This window comes from Arvicanthis niloticus, chromosome 4 (genome assembly GCF_011762505.2).
Source record: "Arvicanthis niloticus isolate mArvNil1 chromosome 4, mArvNil1.pat.X, whole genome shotgun sequence".
In the NCBI taxonomy this organism is placed as follows: domain Eukaryota; kingdom Metazoa; phylum Chordata; class Mammalia; order Rodentia; family Muridae; genus Arvicanthis; species Arvicanthis niloticus.
The window spans coordinates 48,516,966-48,531,965 of record NC_047661.1 but is presented as its reverse complement, the minus strand read 5'-3'; the positions used below and the strand labels follow the sequence as shown (position 1 = coordinate 48,531,965).

Here is a 15,000-nt window from a genome sequence, read left to right as displayed (position 1 = left end):
CTTGATATTACATGATAAAGTGAACATCAATACTGAATAAAATAGAGATTGTTTTAAATACTATGTGAGGTTAATTTTTAAAATTTTGGATATAATAAACCTAAAAAATATAAATATCCTTTCAATCTGTCTTTTCTAAGTTTGTCTTTTCTAATGAAATTAGATGGTTTTTAAAGTACTAAATAGAATTTTTTTTAAGATAGTAACTCTTAGCTCCCCATGTTGACTGCTGTGTTTATTGTTAACCTCTTCTTGGACATACTGTCATCAAGGTAACCAAAACTGGAAATAAACTAAATGTGCACTGTTATTATAAATTATGTGGCTCTCAAACTTCTCCTAAAATGTTAAAAGACAATGGAAGTATTAACTCACAATATTTTGATATAGATTCAACAAATATCAGTGTCATGTGTATATGATCCTAATCAAACAAAGACTGACTGTTATAAACATCACATATATTATATGCTTAAACACAATGCTGGGAGGATGGATACTAATAAACATTAGATTTATGGCAGGTAGATGTTTTTGTATAGCACTATTTTTCTATATCACTATTTACCTAGTACAATGAGCATGTATTATTACAGGGCACTTAAAAGTACATAGTGATGTTTTTAAAAGAAATGTTATAAGCATACAGAGTATAGTATTTTCTCATAGGCTACTTTGAGCACACTGGAATTCAAATACTGTTTTATATAACTAAAACAGTTATGATAATTTTCTGTTTCTATATAACAAGATCATACTTGTAGAAAGTCTTATGCTTTGGTTAATATCCATACATTATTGATTCTCCAGTACATAAAGGAGAAAATGAATTAAATGAATCAGCATCTGTGTGCTTCCTTGGAGTAACAAAGTAAAACCATATTCTTCTGATCCTTATGGTGTGCTCTTCCTAAAACCCTAAAGTATACAGGCTGCAATTTGTTAAAGCTTTGGTTTGGTGACATATGATAATGAGTATGGCTTAATGTGGTGTTTTGTATAGACATTTTCTATTCTGATTCATAACACTTTGATGCAGGGAGGCAAGATATCTGATTGTAGGTTTTCTCTTTGTTGCTGCAAATAAGTTAGGCCTTAAGGACACCCTTAAATACCAGAGTATCCCCTGGAATTCCCTGCAAAGAAGCAAGCCTATAGTGTTCTGAACTACCATACAGAAAACATGAAAAGTTACTCAGTTACTATATAGATGCAGATTCAAGAAGGTATGACTCTGAAGTCTGTGGCTAATGGGAAAGTTATAGAGGTTATCCCAGTTAATTTAGGGTGTTTACTTTTAAAAACTTTAAGAAGCATGGGTACATAAAAGTTAAGAAAAATTCATGTGTATTGAACATAAATCTCTCACTATTAGTAATAGCTCAAATACTGTTTGATCTCTTTCTTTGTTAAAGCACAAGTTTGACAGTATTTTTTCACAAGACATTATCTCTCAAAAATGGAACAGTCAGTCACCTCTATGGACTATGGAAAAATCTGGGGTTGGCAGAGAAAGGGTCTTATGTTTTCCTATTTGGAAGACTGGATAACAGTTACTAATCATTTACTTTAACATGTAACAAATTTGCAGTTGATTAAAACAGAACTGAAAACATGAACTGCTAACAATGACACTATTTCTCACTGGAATTTGGGCTGGTTTTAGGTCTAAGACCTATGAACTGCCTATAAAACCATGACTGTAATAGGAAATTAACACTGAATCCACATCAAATTACTTTAATTTGCAAATATTGCTGAAATACACTTTTCAGTTAAAAAGGTCTTCTGTGAAGAAAAAGAAAGCACCATGTAGTTGGATTTTAAAATTACAGCTTGAGGAAATGGTCTATTCTACATGCATTTTTATCATGAGCATCCAAGAAACACTGACTTAGGTAAGAAAGCTATAGAGCACTGGTAGATCTAGTGGAGCTCTTAAATCAGTGCTTCTCAACCTTCCTAGTTCTGTGACCCTTAAATACAGTTCCTTGCATTGTGGTGACCCCCAACTATAAAGTTATTTTTATTTTTACTTCATAACTTTAATTTTGCTACTGTTAGGAATCATAATGTAAATATCTATGTGTTCTCGTGGGCTTAAGCAAACCCTGTGAAAGAGTCATTCAATCCCCAAATGGGTTGTGACCTATAAGTTGAGAACCACTGCCTTAAATAGAGACAAGAGACAATACATTAAACTGGTGTTACCACATTATAGAGGGAATGCACAGCAGTGGTACATTTAAAGTAGCTATATTCTCTATCTGATTTGTACAATTATAAATAATACTGTTTAGAACACAGTGAGAGAGAAACCAGTCCCTATAATTCTCTTGTTCATTTTACAGGTTAACTTAATACTCAACTGTATCAAATGTATACACTATGATTATGATTGTGTTAAAGGCAACTCTTCTTCTGAGAACTGAAAAGACAGCAGTTTGATTTATAAGTTTTATGCAAAATTGCCTAAAACAGAGGGAGAGGCTTTTATTAGGACCCAGTAGCATTATTGATGATTATACAATAGCAATGGAGTTATCTACATGGCTGGCAGGCAGCAACATAGTCTTACAAACCACTGAGGGGCTAAAAAAGCTATTAATGATAGTTGCTTTTCAACACTCAGAATGGTCAGACTGTGCTGTTTGACCACAAAGACAAGTGGTCATCACTTTCAAATGTTATACAGTGTTAGAAACACAAATGAGACCTCTGTGGGGAGATGAAACCCACAGGTATGGCTCCAGAGTTCTTTTGCTTGCCATCTATCTATCTATCTATCTATCTATCTATCTATCTATCTATCTATCTATTGTAAATCTCACTTAAAGCTGTAAACCCTTAAAACTCTTATCAAAAGACTCCTTTATCACTTATTGCAATTATCTACCTATGTTGAACACATTATTATTATTATTATTATTATTATTATTATTATTATTATTATTATTATTATTATTACTACTACTATTCAGCAACAGTCCTGAGAAACATATCACTTGATACACAGTAAAGGAGGGAAAAAAAAAAAAACAAAAAAAACCAAAGAAGAATTATTGCCATCGAACCGGCAGTGGCGCAGCCCTTAAGGCATCCGCCTGCAGAGGGCGTGGGTCCCTCTGCGCTGTCTCTCTCTCAGTGTGTTCGAATCCAGCTTGCTCCCGCCCGCTTCCTCCCACGTCTTGTGGGGAAAAAAAAAAAGAATTATTGCCAGCATTATTCTTGCAGAGTAAGATGGATATTTTTGCCCCTCTATAATCTGTAGAATACCTGTCTCTCCAGATTTATGAATCAGCTTACAATGTATTCATAAGTTGCAGGCTCTGAGTCTAGATTCTACCTAATCCAGAAAACTTTGCTTGCATTTTAAAACAAAACTTTTAATATATTTTTTTCCTACTGGTTCTCAAAGCACTGGCTCCACCTCAAACTTCCTGTAATGCATGCCCCTGACTAGACCCTGAAAATCAACTAGACCCTGAAAATAAGAATCTGCCCCTACAGATGATTTCCAATTGACTGGGATCCACTACCATTTACCTCTGTGACTTATCAGAAAAGAAGAGACACTTTAGAACTAGAACACTGAGGAAGGTGAGTGACTGCGTACCCCACCACAGGGAACCAGCACATCAGTACCTCCTAGCAAATACCAACAAAGAACATCAATTTTCCTTTTAAACAGAGACAGCTTTTCACACATTCCACGTACTAATAAATATCTCCTGACTCTAAACCCTCTACTAGGAGGAAGAGGTATCATTCCATACATAGTTGTCCTAATTAACAGTGATGGCTTTATTGTAAACAAATACAAGCTTTATCACTTATACCTTTTCATAAAAGAAATAATAAGATTGCATGTTCATATCATTAAAAATTACTGAATTATTTTAAAGATTTCTGTGAAATTAAACACATAAATTTGAGATTTCAAATCAGGGCATTATCTACTATATGCTCCAGAATTTTAAAATATAAACTGGGAGGAAAAAATAACCTGATATGACAAGAACTTAAGAGTCAAATCTCTACAACATTAAAGATCATGAATTCAGAAACAACAACATCATTAATCAATCAGCTCCTCTTCTACACCTGCAGAGAGACACACTAAAAGACAAGACTCTGGGGTCAGTGTCAGAGGAATTTTATCTGTATGTTATATTTCATCAAGTAGAAGCATGACTTTTTAGTGTCATTAAAAGATCTGACTAAACACTAAAAGTAGCCTCTTCACTTATGTTTTCTATGTTATAGTGTGGGCACTGGGTTCTTTGAAGTAGTCTACGATGAGTTCTGCTGATGACACTACAGTATACCTGCAAGATGATTTCTTAGAATTCAAGGGCTATTCAAAGGTTGTGCTTACCACATGTACAAGGCTCTGACAGCATCAGAGTTTTCTAAAAACTGGTTTATAACATTTTCTGTTATTAATTAGTAACTTCTCTTTCTGAGGTAAAAATATCCGTAGGCCACTTTTCACTGACAAAAACAGTACTAATAGTATTAAGGATACAGGATAACCCAAATTACAACAACAATTAACCCGGGGTTGCGGAGCAGTATGTGGAGGTACAACACTAAAGCATCAAAATACTGAAACCGCTTTCCTAGAAAAATGAGACTTGGGAGTGAGTAGGACCAGAAGCAGCAGCAGAGGGAGCATGGCTCTGAGAAAGACTAGAGAAGCAGAATGCGGCAGTAAAAAGAAACTGGAGCAGCTCAATCAACACCTGACCACCTTCTATTTTCTCTCAACACCTATTGAACTCCTGCACATCACTGCACTGCAGGAGAGGTCACCCTTGATCTAGAAGTTATGTCTACAAAATGTGTAGGATTAAAAGAAATACATAAAATCATTTCCCCATACAGACTTGTATAAGAAGTAAACAGCAAATAGAAATCAAAACATTTTCTTTTGTGTAAAATTTCTGTGACAGAAATTAATTCAAAAGCATAATACTTGGACATATGACTAAAGAAATTTTCACATGAAAATTTAAAATATAAAAACAAAAATAGAAGGCTATCTCAGATATGAAGAATAAATTATAATAAAGAATAATACATTTCAATGAAAATTTAATGAAAAATTGAGTAAAATGAGCAATGACTGTGACAAAAGGCAAAGACAAGTAAAAGGTTACTGTACAAACAGAAACACAGATAGACACACAGACAGACAGACAGACAGACAGACAGACACACACACACACACACACACACACACACACACACACACACACACACAGTACCTGGAGACAAAAAAATGAAACAGAGCTAATATTTAATAGTATAATCTAAAACATTAATTTTATGAAATAAACTTAAATCTGTAAACATGACAAAGTTCCGTTTCTACTTACAAAGAAACAATTTTTAGATTTATCTTAGCAAAAGAGAGGACTTGTTTGTTTGTTTGCGACAGGGTTTCTCTGTGTAGTCCTGGCTGTCCTAGAACTCACTCTGTAGACTAGGCTGACCTCGAACTCAGATCAGCCTGCCTCTGCCTCCCAAGTGCTGGGATTAAAGGTGTATGCCATCACTGCCTGGCAAGAGAGGACTTTAAAGGACAAAGAAAAATAAAAGAAAAATGACAATATCTCAAGGCAAAAATAAATAAATAAAATCATTAAATAAAAGTAAATAAGGGTAGTAGATGAGAGATCAAGAAAATAGTATAAACCAAGGTATTAATAGAATCATGTTAAGAGTCAAAGTAATGTAATACAAGACAGGATTTTAAAGAAAGCTAAATTATCATTCAAATGGTTAAATTCTAGAAATATAGCTTGGAATAAAGATGTCAGGAGCCTTCCATGGCAACTGGACCAGAATACGGGTTTCTTCAAAACAAGAGGGAAACAGGGTACTCACCGCAAACTGAAGTTAAAGATAATATACTTAACTTTACAACCTATTCTAAAACAGCATGAGAACACAGAACAGTAGTATACAAAATATATTCTAGTAAAGGGGTCCTGATCCAACAAGAGCAAAAGGAGGAATGTAAGAGTGACCTCAGCATGCTGAGAAAGTGAACCAAAGGGAGAGGGAGAAGACATCAGTACCCCAAAACACACACTGTCCACTGTCCCAAACGTCAATTCTAAAGAGACAGACAACTCTCTACAGCACTTCCAGGTATCTTACAGCAGCTTACTCTGAATCATCTCTACAAACTTTTTAATAGTCTTAGAAGATGCTGATAGAGGACTGCCTGGTGTGGAGTATTTGTTGCTATGAAAGTAGAATAACAAGCAAAAAGTTGTGGCTGCTTAGACCCCATACACTCGAATTCCTGAGCTGTCACACAACTCAGAGAATACAGGTCATCACGTCATGAAACTGGGGTTTCCAAGGAACCCCTTCTGCACAGACTTTCTGTTGCTGTTAGTAGTAAAGCATTTTCTTTGACTCAAGTATGGAAGGTAAAGAAGATATGTTCAGACAGCAGAGGAGGAGGCGGGAGGACTGATACTATAACTATCGGGAGATTGTCAGAACAAACAGAAAAGAAGAGAGGGAAGAAGATAATGTTGCTTTTCATGAGGAAAGAGTCTAATTAGACTTTTATGGTTCTTATAATTTCTATTTGTGGGTATTTAAAAACCTGACCAATGTCCTATAGTAAAATTTTAATAATCTAGTGTTGACTCATTAAACCAACACAATTCTTGTTAACATGCACATTCTATTCCTGTATCCTTTTTGTCCATATTTTAAATATTCTGAAAATATGATTCAGATTGAGGAATTAAATCAGTATCTAAGTGAACATGGATTTAAATGGGAATAGTAATTATCCTTTTAACATTTTTCATTTGTTACATATCACATTACTTTTTATCTTAAAACAAACTGATTTTTGTATCAAGCAGTTATGTTAACTGATGGCATAAGGTTATGAAAATAATTCTCTTACTTCTCTAAAAGAACAAAGCTATACCAACTAATACAGGTTTGGGTTCTCTGTTTTTGGTGGAAATAGTGATACAACCCATGGCCTCCTGACATCTACCCAAACACTACTACCCACTTCATACCTTAGAACATGTTATAGGTAAAAAATAAAATACTTGATTCTTTAAATTACCACTTAACACTGTGTTTCAAAATGCTTTTGTCTACTATGGTCTTGTTCTTCACTGTACAATCTTAATGACTAGCTGAATATATTTGACTAATGACTAATGACTATATTGTAATACTTTTGGGCCTGTTCTCTTTAAATGAACAAATGCTGTTTTTCACTCACATGTCAGAGATACTACTGTCATTTTGGAGGTATTATCAGTAAAAACCAAAGTATGACTTTGTAAGAAAGTTCTGAGTCCTTCCTTTAAAGTTCTTTTTCTTGGTGCTTCATTGGCAGCTCTGGGTATTTTAATAAAGCAAGTTAAATTATAAATGAATTAAAACTTATTTAACTTCAAAGACGTTTTAAAACCTTTTTATTTCTTATTCTTTAATATGCACATTGATGTGTCACTGCACATGTGGAGGTCTCTGTGGAACTGGATCTCAACTGGGATTAAATTCAGGTGATCAGGCTTGAACAAGGCAAGGACCTCCAAAGGGTGACAGGTATCTCTCCTTTTGCCTTAAGTAACATTATGGAGACAGCCAAAGGGAAGCTGAATTAAGGAGACCCAGATGTGTCTGGTTCAGCTCAGAGTCTGTTCATGGAAAGTACTACATTCCAGAGTCTTCCAGAGTCTTAAACCTGTATTTCTAATTAAATGAAATGGGTATGGTATTCCTCAGATGAAGAAGGGCATCTTTTCAGTAGACACTTTTTAAAATATAACTTTCTAGCAATGTACCAAGATTCTCTTGCTTCCCAGTTAAAGAGTACTGCAAGATATTTTTTCTCTAACTAAAATGAGTGCAGGTTGTTTCAGCGTCCTGAGGGATCTATCTGTAACCAAGAAGTGATTTCAAATTGTTGCCTGCTGGGGAGGGAAAACCAGTTTTCTCCGCTGAGTGACACTGTGAATCACTAATACAAGGCCCCATACTCAGAAATAGCTGACCAATATAGAACTCCATTTTAATATGTTTTTCACTTCATTTTTCTATTTTATTTTTTGCTATTTACAATCATTTTTTGATTGTTTTGACTATTTTATGAGAGACAAAGAGAGGGGGGAGATTTATTTTTAACAAAAAGAAGCAATTGGAAGTCTGATCTCGCTTTCCATAAAATAGGTGCCTGTGGTCTAGCTTGGGTCATAAGACCTGTGGTAATATGTTTGCCTACTGAGCCATCCAGATGCCTAAAATTTTAAATTAGATAATAAATTAAAAGGCAATTACAAAATTTCATAATGACATGACAGTATTATATATCCCTTTAATATAAACTACCAATTGATACAGGAGCATGATGTTTCAATTAACATTTTTATTTTGATTTTTAATGTCCTAAAATACTTACATCATAATTAAATGATAAATAGAAACTTGGAAATACTGTTCATTGATGACAATCACAATGTTATTTATTTTTTTCTGACATTACTAAACTCTTCTAATTAAGTTACATAAATTTTAAAAACATTCTTTTTTTAGGAAGATTTTGAAAGATCTAGGGTTTCTTGGGTCCCTTCAGTTGTTAAAAATAAACCTTTCTAACTCTGAAATTTCTGTTAGTGAAAATTAAGCTGCCAGGTGAGGAAGAAATAACCATAATGCATTACACACACACACACACACACACACACACACACACACACACACACACACGAAACTGTCAAAGAGCAAAATTAATTTTAAAACATGAAGCTGCCTCTTGCCACTGTTTTCCTTTTGTGGAAGCAGATCAAAAGTACATTAATAGTTAACAAAGCTAGAGTATGATATATGAATGAAGCTTCTCAATTTTAAAAGTACTTAGACTGTATTTACAAAAGATCACTACCATTAATTATTCAACATTTGGATTTGACCAGAAACCAGAGCATGAGTTTATAAGGCTCTGTTTAAATGAACTACTTAATGCTATAGTGAACACTATCCAGTGAATTGTTGTAAAAGGGATTTTTTCCAATTTTTTAAATCTATGGACAGATTTTAATGTTAAATCAGTTTAAGTTTTATTTGTTCTTTTAAAATGCTTGCTCAACACAAAATTGTGCATCTCAATTATTTTATATACTAAAACTGAATATAGGTTAAATCAATGCATTATTCATAAAGAAAGACATTAGGAAAAACAAAGCTATGCACTTCTTTCAAAGCTGTTAATGGCTGACACATACCACTTTATATATGCAGTATTTGACGGTATTTTCTTAAAACATGTGCTTGTTTTTGTCAGATCAAGATATGCCAAAATTTCTACACCAAATTTTGCTTCTAATTAAAGCAATCATCAATCCAAGGATTGTCATTCATTTTATTTCATCTTTACATCAAAAAAAGGTAATTTAAAAAAATTTAATTCCCTTGAAATAGTAAGATAAATGAAAAGGTAAGTGCCTTCACATAGTAACAGTAGGCTGAGCCTTTGGGAAATGGCTGACTTTCTCAATGCAAGGCATTCAAAACTCATCCAAAAGTGTTCATTTAGGATGCACATATCAAAGACGATGCAAATGTTCAAGAGAAACTTAGAGCTTACCAGATGTTCTAATCCAGCTTTGATGTTTCCAGAATCCCTAAAAAAAAGAGAGAGGGAGAGAGAAAAATAAAAGGTCTAAATGGCTGCTAAACCCTTGTCTGCTCTAATTTATCTTTATCTAAAATTGCTTTATAAATTCTTACAATTTTTAATTTACTTTTACTAACATTCCTAATAACTGTTTTTAAGGAGAAATTTCCACCAACAGAGAATATTTTCTTTCGATGAAGTATTACCTTTAAAACTAACGAAAGAAATTTTCATATTTTTTCTTTCAGTGGAGAACAACAAAAAATGTCAAGCCCATTCTTAATTTAGTAATCACACAATATATTTACTTACATTGCAGCCTTAAGATAAAACTGCTTAATCCTAAAATCTATCTACCACTTAGACTCTAAAATTGTATACTTCTGAGTACACAGGTAAATAATAAAACATTGACAAAATAATTTTAATACCTATTTAGTTTCACTATAAGTCAAGACCTGTAATTACTATATTGAGAAAAATGTCAACAAAAATCATATATAATATAATTAATATTTTGTTTTTGAGTATAGAAGAAACTGCTAGGGAACTAAAATTAAATATATACAAGTTGCAAAGACAATTTAGACATCTGATGAAAATATGTAGGTTTTTAAAAATATATTTTTCTTTTATGTTTCAATTTTATTAATTACACCATTTCCTCCTTCCATTTACTCTGCACAGTCCTCCAAAACAACCTCCCTTCCTCATTTTCAAATTCATGACCTCTTTTGTTCATTATTTTACATCCTCATATTTGGATGTGTACTCATTTATATTTCAAAATATAATCTGCTCTGTCTATGTCTGTCTGTCTGTCTGCCTGCCTGCCTGCATGTATGACTTTAGAACTGACCATTTGGTATTAGCTAAGCAATTGGTGTGCTCTTGAGCATTCCTTCATTGCCTGTAGTTCTCTGTGTAAAGTTAAAGGCTCATGGTCTTTTCCCATTCACTTTAGCATGTCTGTGGCTGTCTCTGTTCAGCTCATGTTTAGGCAGTCTTGCTTGTGATGCTCTCTGGGCATAGTTTCTGACATTACTACAAGCCATAGTTCCATAGCAAACTCTCTGACACTCTCAATGCTGCTGATGGTCTCACTCCTTTAGAAGCATGCCTGGTAACTTCTGGTACCATACAAGCAAGTACACAGGGCATTCAGTTCAGTTCCAAATTAGGGGCCTCTGGCCCTATGTCTTAAATACATTGTAGAGGTTCATATTTTTAAAGTTTTGTGTATATGCATGTGAGACAGCATGACTGTATGTATACCACACATGCATGCAGTCCCCATGAAGACCAGAAGAGGCTGTCAGAATCCTTGGAAACTATAAAGGCATTTGTAAGCCATTTGGCTCCTCTACAATTCGTAGTAAGTACTCTTACATGCTGAGCCATCTTTCCAGTTCCCAGGTGGATTTTTGGGCGGGGTGGGGGTGGATACTGTAATCTACATTAGTGTATTAGTGTCAAATGGACTTTGACTTTGCTTCTCTGATCAAGCAATATTTTAGTTACAGGATGATTACAGGTCTTACAAAATTTTTAAAGATTTATTTTGGGTTGGCTAGATGGCTCAAAAGTTAAGAATGTGTGCTGAACTTGCAAAGAATATGTTGCTTTCCAACACCCATACCAACTAGCTCTCAAGTACCTGTAACTCCAACCTCAGGGGATGAAATGTTTTTTCTTGCCTCCATGAGGACCTGAAAATGCCCCACAAATATACTCATAATTTAAACTAAATTAAAGCAAAATTCTCTCTCTGTCTCTCTCTCTCTCTCTCTCTCTCTCTCTCTCTCTCTCTCTCTCTCTCTCTCTCTCTCTCTCTCTGTGTGTGTGTGTGTGTGTGTATGTGTGTGTGTGTGCAGGTGCCTAAATAGTACAGAACAGGACTTAGCTGCCCTAGAAATGGAGTTATAGGTAGTTTAAATTCTCAGTGACTCAAATAATCATAGAATGTCCTTGTGAAAACCAAGATTTGAATTTGGATTCAATTAAACACATCATACTTATAATAATAAAATTAGAGATAATTATACACAGATTTTCCTCTCACATTTTGCAGTAATTTACAGAGATTAGAGAATGAGTTTCACTAAACCTTACATTTCAGATTGAATGTACAGTTTTGCTAATCGTGCTAGAATCAGCAGAAGAGATAGATAAAGGTAAGTGCCAGGCAGCAGAAGTGTTCATTTACTTTTAGTATGCTGGATTGAGCATAAAAAAGCTTAGAAACTTTGAGTTACTTTGTAAGCAGCACAGGTTAAGGGATTAAAGTCAAGAAGATTTGGAAATACAGTACAGTAAGACAGAAAGAGATAGGTACTTTTCTGTAACTCACTAGGTAGACCAGACTAACTTCAAACTCAGAGATCCACATGCCATTGTCACCTTATTGTTGGAATTAAAGGCAGGTAGTAACACACCTGGCCACAGTGTTTTTTGTAAGTATGCATTTTAGATGGTATATCAGAGAGAAAAGTAGTTATTATCATTGGGGCATCTCTTCATTCACTACCAACTGCAAATAAATATAATCTACCAGAGTCTTGGCTATCCTCTATTCTTAGTGATTATCAACTAAGCACACTTTTTGTCTGTTTCACAGGTGGTACCTTATTTGAAACCATCCTCTTTTCTCACAGAAATCACTGTACCAGCATCTAAATAAACCCCAATGGCTCCTTTCTTATTCAATGTCAATGTAGTTTCTATAAAAAAGTGAAATCTTTCTAACGTATGTTTTCTTAACACATGCATCTTGTCAAAGCTATGTCACATGGAAACTGACAGTAATGGCCAAAATGGACAGACTATTAATCTGGTTTTCACTCATATTGAGATCCCACATATGCACCCAAAATGCTCCTTTCTCTTAGTCTCCTGCAATTCTTATTTTGCGACCAAATAAACTTTTGGGACTCCTAAACTATGTTTCAATGGAAGAAAATATCTCTCTTATCCACAATATAAAGAGTTCTTCCAAAATGTTTCTGTAACACCCTGGACATGTTGCATGACATAATTTATTACAAGTCACAAACTTCATTTAGTTTCCCAATTAAAGCAACATAAAGAAAATTCCTTGACAAAATATATTAAAGTTTTTAACATATTATTAAAAATAATTTATATTCCAGCACCCACTTTATAATGCCTGAATCAGAACATGTGACAGTTTCAGGTTAGGTCTCTGAACAGCCTTGCCCAGTACCACCCAATCTTAGTTATTTTTCTACTGTGATGATAACACCTTGATCCAAAGGAAGTTGGGGAGGAAAGGATTTACTTCCTCCAGTTTATAGTCGATCATGTAGGGAAGTCAGGGGAGTAGCTGAAGGTGAAACCTGTAGTCAAGAACTAAAGCAGAAAATTTTCCCCCGTGCCCATGTGTTCAAGGCTTTTCCCCACTTTCTCTTCTATTAAATTTAGTGTATCTGGTTTTATGTGGAGGTCCTTGATCCACTTGGACTTGAGCTTTGTACAGGAAGAAAAGAACGAATCAATTTGCATTTGTCTACATGTTGACCACCAGTTGAACCAGCACCATTAGTTAAAAATGCTGTCTTTTTTCCACTCCATGGTTTTAGTTCCTTTGTCAAAGATCAACTGACCATAGGTGTGTGGGTTCATTTCTAGGTCTTCAAACAGAACACCAATGGCTTATATTCTAAATCAAGAATCGACAAATGGGACATCATAAAACTGCAATGCTTCTGTAAGGCAAAAACCACGATCAATAGGACTAAACAGCAACCAACAAATTGGGAAAAAATCTTTAACAATCCTACATCCGATAGAGGGCTCATATCCAATATATACAAAGAACTCAAGAAGTTAGACTCCAGAGAACCAAATAACTCTATTAAAAAATGGGGAACAGAGCTGTACAGAGAATTCTCAACAGAGGAAACTCAAATGGCGAGAAGTACCTAAAGAAATGTTCAGCATCCTTAGACAACAGGGAAATGAAAATTAAAATGACCCTGAGATTCCACCTCACACCAGTCAGAATGGCTAAGTTCAAAAACTCAGGTGATAGCAGATGCTGGTGACGATGTGGAGAAAGAGGAACACTCCTCCATTGCTGATGGGATTGCAAGCTGATACAACCACTCTGGAAATCAGTCTGGAGGTTCCTCAGAAAACTGGACATAGTATTACCTGAGGACATAGCTATACCACTCCTGGGAATATACCCAGAAGATGCTCCAACATATAGTAAAGACACATGCTCCACTATGTTCATAGTCACCATATTTATAATAGCCAGAAGCTAGAAACAACCCAGATGTCTCTCAACAGAGTAATGGATACAGAAAATGTGGTACATTTATACAATGGAATACTCTTTAGCTGTTAAAAACAATGACTTCATGAAATTCTTAGGCAAATAGATGGAACTTGAGAATACCATCCTGAGTGAGGTAACCCAATCACAAAAGAACACACATGGTATGCACTCATTAATAAATGCATATTAGCCACAAATCTCGGAATATCCAATTCACAGACCATATAAAGCTCAAGAAGAAGGAAGACCAAAGTGTGGATGCTTCAGTGCTTCTTATAAGGGGGAACAAAATATTCAAAGGAGAAAATATGGAGACAAAATGTGGAGCAGAGACTGAAGGAAAGGCCTTCCAGAGACTGCTCCACCTGGGGTTTCATCCTATGTACAGTTGCCAAACCTAGCCTGATATGGCTGTCTCCTGAGAGGCTCCACCAGACAAATATAGAGTCAGATGCTTCCAGCCAACCATTGGACTGAGCACAAGGTCCCTGATGGAGGAGTTGGAGAAGGAACTGAAGGAGCTGAAGGGGTTTGCAGGCCCGTGTGGGGAGCAACAGTGTCAACAGGTCAGACCCCATGGAGCTCCCGGGACTGGATTACCAACCAAAGAGTACACATGGAGGGATACATGGCTTAGGTCACATATGTGGCAGAGGATGCCCTTGTGGGACATCAGTGGAAGGAGCAGCCTTTGGTCCTGTGAGGGTTTGATGCCCTAGTATAGGGGAATGTCAGGGCAGGAAGGTGGGAGTGGGTGGGTGGGAGAACACACTCATAAAGGCAGGGAGAGTGGGGATGGGATAGGGGGTTTCTGGATGGGAAACCTGGAAAGGGGATAACATTTGAAATGTAAATAAAATATCCAATGAAAGAAAGAAAAAAAGAAAGAAAAGGAAAGGAGGAAGGAAGGAAGGAAGGAAGGAAGGAAGGAAGGAAGGAAGGAAGGAAGGAAAGAAGGAAGGAAGGAAGGAAGGAAGGAAGGAAGGAAGGAAGGAAGGAAGGAAGGAAACCCTAAAGCAGAGGCCAT

At 35.4% G+C, this 15,000-nt stretch overlaps 1 protein-coding gene across 1 annotated transcript in view; it reads right to left on the bottom strand.

The window, feature by feature from the left end:
* Rsrc1 (arginine and serine rich coiled-coil 1) overlaps positions 1-15,000 on the bottom strand; it is a 318,816-nt gene that overhangs the window by 163,097 nt on the left and 140,719 nt on the right. The window contains exon 7 of the mRNA XM_076933454.1: positions 9,641-9,677. Within this exon, the coding sequence (XP_076789569.1) occupies positions 9,641-9,677 (37 nt within the window). The remainder of the gene's footprint in view (positions 1-9,640; positions 9,678-15,000) is intronic.